General features: G+C 33.9%; 1 protein-coding gene across 2 annotated transcripts in view; it reads left to right on the plus strand.

The window, feature by feature from the left end:
• Positions 1 to 1,062: 1,062 nt before the first annotated feature.
• Positions 1,063 to 4,945, plus strand: part of LOC105559367 (solute carrier family 26 member 10-like) — a 27,557-nt gene continuing 23,674 nt past the window's right edge. The window contains exons 1-2 of one of the 2 annotated variants that reach the window (XM_012007597.1): positions 1,063 to 1,156; positions 2,216 to 2,243. In XM_012007597.1, the coding sequence (XP_011862987.1) occupies positions 1,076 to 1,156; positions 2,216 to 2,243 (109 nt within the window). In that variant the 5' untranslated portion in view covers positions 1,063 to 1,075. Of the gene's footprint in view, positions 1,157 to 2,215; positions 2,244 to 2,906; positions 3,220 to 4,945 lie in introns of those variants that run through there. The other variant, XM_012007600.1, reaches the window with a different exon arrangement.

The raw sequence follows: 4,945 nt of genomic DNA on the forward strand, positions 1-4,945 counted from the left end.
ACTTTTGCCAAATGTAATGGCATCTCCGTTGCAGGAACGCGCGCATTATGATAAAAATTATGAGGTATTCTAAATTGTTTCCGAAGACAAAAAACAATTTCAAAGAAATACGTAAAGGAGTATTATCTGTAACAAGGACGCCATCATTCCACGTATCGTTCCATTATCGAAAAAAAAATTATTAGTAATTTCTCTGACGCTTATAATTTAAGACATTTGTACTTTCATCAAACGTAATGCACCAAAGACCTTTATTTGTCCAAAGAAAATTCATTGTAATCAAAATTTAAAACTATTAGAACTATTCTCAATTCTTTCCTAAACAAAAAACAATGAGTACGAATTGTAATAAAACCATTATCACTAAACACGTCCTTCCATTTTCAGAAGAACAATTTATTTCTAGTATTCATAATTTGGAGACAAATTGTATTGTTATCGTAACGCTGAAGTTTTTGTTTTTAGCAGTAAACTGCGTTCTAAAAAAAATACAACTGAAAATGTGCCCGTTATTTCTCCGACTTGTCTTAAACATAGTAAAAGTATCATTTTTTAATGTACAGATTACTAGAGGAGAGGTCTAGAAAAATTTTTTATTTGCTATAAAAATCATACGTTATTTGTAAAAAAAATTAAGTCCGTTCAGTCATAAGTGATAATAAATACTCGTCGCTATGCAGAGTGATTCAAAAGAATGTTCACAACACTTAAAAAATGTTGCTGTAATATTGCACGAACTTATATTGCAAAGTTGCCGCATTGTAACAGCCAAGTTTCTGTGTGATGTGACCCGTTTTATGTTTCTTTAAATTATCTTCTTCAACGAATGTTTCGAAGGCGCGCCTATTGTTCGCAATCTGTGCGCACAGATAGATTAACGAGAAGAATTTATGTTTACCAGCTGAGGAAGTTCAAGTAGGACAGTGCCACCCGACGATTGTTATTCGCAAATCGTACTAGCGCTCGAAAAGTCGAGATCGAATAGCAAGTCTCGGGTTTCATTGTTAACGCCTTAAAGAGATACAGCGATTTTTGTCAACGTTGAAAAAGTATCGCCGCCACGTTGCTATAAATAATGCGTTATACATTTACACAAAACAACAGTCCAATGGGAATTTCCAGAGACGACATCGAGTCAATCAGCGAAGAAAATCTGGTACGTAATACTCGAGAGAGAAGGATTCGATGTAAAAAATTTAGTGCCTTTTGAAAGTGATTCGCAGAAAATGTATTATATTTTTTAAGTGACGTAATTTGCACATACATGTACGGATATACTAGGTACAGTCTCGAACCAAAATATTTTCTGATTAAATTTTGACCGTGGAAAAATCTATGGGAAAAATTTCGGTTTAACTTCAGAACGGAAGATCTTTTAAATTTAAAAATAATCTATTCGGCGAGTCTTTTATCCAAGTGTATGGCGATAATAGTGTGTCATTGTCCAAACTATTGTCGATGTTCAACATTTATTGCAAGCAATTACCGGAACGGAATTTTTCAATCAGCTTTTTATTCCGAGGCGAGATTTATATTTCATCTCGACGAGATGTTTTCTGCTCAGTGAAATTATATAATGACATTCCTATTCCTCGAATTTCTTTTACAGATTATAATAGTAAAATTCAGAATATCTATTGTAGATAAACAAAATAAGTGTATTACATTCCGGTTCGCATGTCGGATAAAAAAAACAGAAAAACACGGGCATTTCGAGTCTATCTTTATAGGTGGCATTAAATATGGCCTTCTGATTCTAAACGATATTTGCTTACGAAGAATGCGTTCAATATTATCATAAGCTGGGAATTACGTGGCCTTATACAGAGCCCTAAATTTGAGATGTGAATATGAGTCAAGTACATATGTAGATCTGGATCGCCTTTATGTACAATGATCAAACACGCAGAGAGCCTCCGTTTGCATTATTTCAACATCTAAGTATAACTTTCAAACTAATCGTTTACATCTCCAAAACGTGATATCATAACGAAATGTTGTTTAAGTGCGCGCAAGCTTCAAGTTTAATTAATAAAGTACGGAGAACACAATGCAAATAGATATAAATTTCAAATTTGTGAGAGTTTACTAATTTTGATGAATAGTTTACAAGTAATTTGGAACAATGTAAAAAGTATTAAATTAGTAAAGTCGACAAGCATGTATTATGTCACAATCGGTAACGACTCTCATTATCGAAATCTTTTTCTTTCAGCTGAGATGCACCACTGCAGACAGAGAAGGTACGTTCCGCTTGGTACTTTGCCATGACATACATAGATATTGAGAAAATTAGCGTCTTAACTAATTGCCACAATATATTTCTTGAGCAATGCGTATAGAAAAAGGAAAGGGATAATTTTCCTGCTATTAAGTATAAAGTAGATATGTATATGCTTTAATAAATGGATAAATCGTTTAGTCAACGGATACTTTTCAAACAAATTGCATTATATCTCATTGTAAGTATCGATTACGGAGTTTAGAAATCTGAAATTCAATTACATCGGATTTAAATTATATTACAATTGCGATGCATAATTGAATTGGCTTCAAATGACGCAATGCTAAGAAGCATTTTAGGAGAAAACGTTTTAAACGAAATAAATAAATAGACACGTTAAAAAATAAGTTACTTAACAACACCTTCACATGTTTAAACCATGTCCCTGTATATACCTAATCATAATTTCTAAACACAAAAGTACTTTAGCAAACATAAATACACTAAATATTAAAAGTTGATTTTTACTGTACTCGGAGATTACGACCAAGTCGGCTCCCTCCCGCCTGTCTTTTGACGCAATCAATGTTGGCTCGTGATCTCTCAAGATCAAGAGAAATCTGACCGATATTCATTGTCCCGAGAAGAGCGATGGGAACGCCTGCTGATTAGAGTAGTAACGTCGATCGAGCGTTAACGATATCTCTGACGCGGTCGGCGAGATTCTTTTCAAATTTTGTGACGCCAATCACGAGAGTCGAGTTTCCGAGGGCAACGGACAACGTGCTCCGGGACCAGTGTCTATCGCCTAAGGTCAACCTGTTTATCAGAACAATCTTGCGAGAACGAAAGCACGAGGAGATCTAGTCGTTGCGTTTGGGCAGACGTGAGGCAGTGAAATAAATATCCGGACTACAGATAAAAGAACATATTATTACGTTGGACAGTTTTCGTGCACGCCTTTCTCCTCGGTTTCCACACGCATCAATTCAAAGGTCGTCTTCTAATCAAGATAGAATAAGAACGAAGATTATTCTATTGTAGAAAACATACGGTTACGAAGGAAAATTATTTTGACTTTCTCATAGGCGATTAACATAATTGAAAGTTTCCGGTGTCAAGAATCACTTTTTTTTGAGATACTATTAGTCAATAAATTGTCATATCATAAAAGTGTCGCCTTGGATTTCCTCGTTTGAATATTTATACGTTACAATATATATTTATATAAATATTCAGAGTCGTTGCTGTTCATTATTCGCTGATACGTTTTGCCCAAAACTGTGTCAGTAATCGCGTATTACAATACTTACGATGACACAATAAATTAATAACAAAAGTCCATTACTGATTGTAACATAAATACTTGCAGTCAGTTTTACTAATTTACAATTTTTTATATTGTCCTAAATTATTTATAATTTCTTCATAGATATAGATAGGAGAAACGACGACGTGTACGAGCGATATCCCGACATAATTGATCAGTCACTCAAAAAAAATCTTACTAATGCAGGTAGATTTCTAGGTGTCGCGAACAAAAGTTTAACACTATTTTTGTTAGATTTAGAAAATTGTTTGTAGCCTGCAAAATTTATAACAGCAATATTCTAGTAGGAAAGTTTAGGTTTAATGACAGAATATTGATCATTCGCATTGGATAAAAATGAATTTCGGTGCCACAGCTGGAACAGTCTTTGTAAGGAATACAATTGTTAATGTACCACAATCAAACGTAATTCCAGCAAACGCCGCGCATCAGTTACATTTCATTTATGTAACAATTTCTCACTCAACAACGTATTATGTTACATTTACAATGTTGAGTGAGAAATTGTAACATAAATGCAATGTAACTGATGCTCGGTGTTTACTGGGTATAATGGATGGGCGCCACAGAAAGACTTTCCTCCTAACATTTGCTAACGGTTCAGACAGAAATTCTGTTCCTGTGATTTTAGTTGATTAAATACGAAACATATGCGATTTCGCAGTATTGCCTGCTCATTTATTTATCTCAGTTACTTTTTCGTACCTAGATTGCTGCAGTTGCAAGATTACACTGATAGAAAAATATGTAGTATTTGAAACTATAATTGCATAGTAATATAATTATAGTCAGGAATATATCATTTTTAGCCAATCAATGTAGCTGTCCCACAAAAGCTGTAAGTTGATTGGCTACGCAATTCTCAAAACTATAGAACTTGGACCAAGTACTAGCGTCATGGACAAGCCTTAATTCGCCTGAATAGATACAGAGTTTCTAAATTTCTAAACAGTTGCTATTCTTTTCATCGGTGTTTTATTATTAACTCCATTATTTTTTCCAATAAAATCTTTAGTTTGATTTTTAAGAAATATAACATTTTTTAATCAAAAACTAATGCTAAAGCAACTAGTTTGTATAAATATCCGTTGTTATATTTGGCGCAATTTGTTGATATCATTACTTTTGTAGAGAAGATAGTTTTGTAGAGAAGATATTTTTGTAGAGAATATACTTTTGCAAAAAAGATAGAGTAACAAAATATATTCGGTTGAATTGGAGCTTATACTTGGTGCTTTTTTTTACCTTTTTTTAAAAAGGTAAGTTTTTTACGTGATATCACACCTTTTGTAGTCAATGTAGTGGTCAATTGCATCGTGGTCAATCGGGACCGTGGTCAATTGCAACGTGGCCAATCGGGACCGTGGTCAATTGCAACGTGGCCAATCGGG

The sequence above is a fragment of the Vollenhovia emeryi genome, unplaced genomic scaffold (genome assembly GCF_000949405.1).
Source record: "Vollenhovia emeryi isolate VEMERY1.0 unplaced genomic scaffold, V.emery_V1.0 DF939278.1, whole genome shotgun sequence".
NCBI classification, from domain to species: Eukaryota; Metazoa; Arthropoda; class Insecta; order Hymenoptera; family Formicidae; genus Vollenhovia; species Vollenhovia emeryi.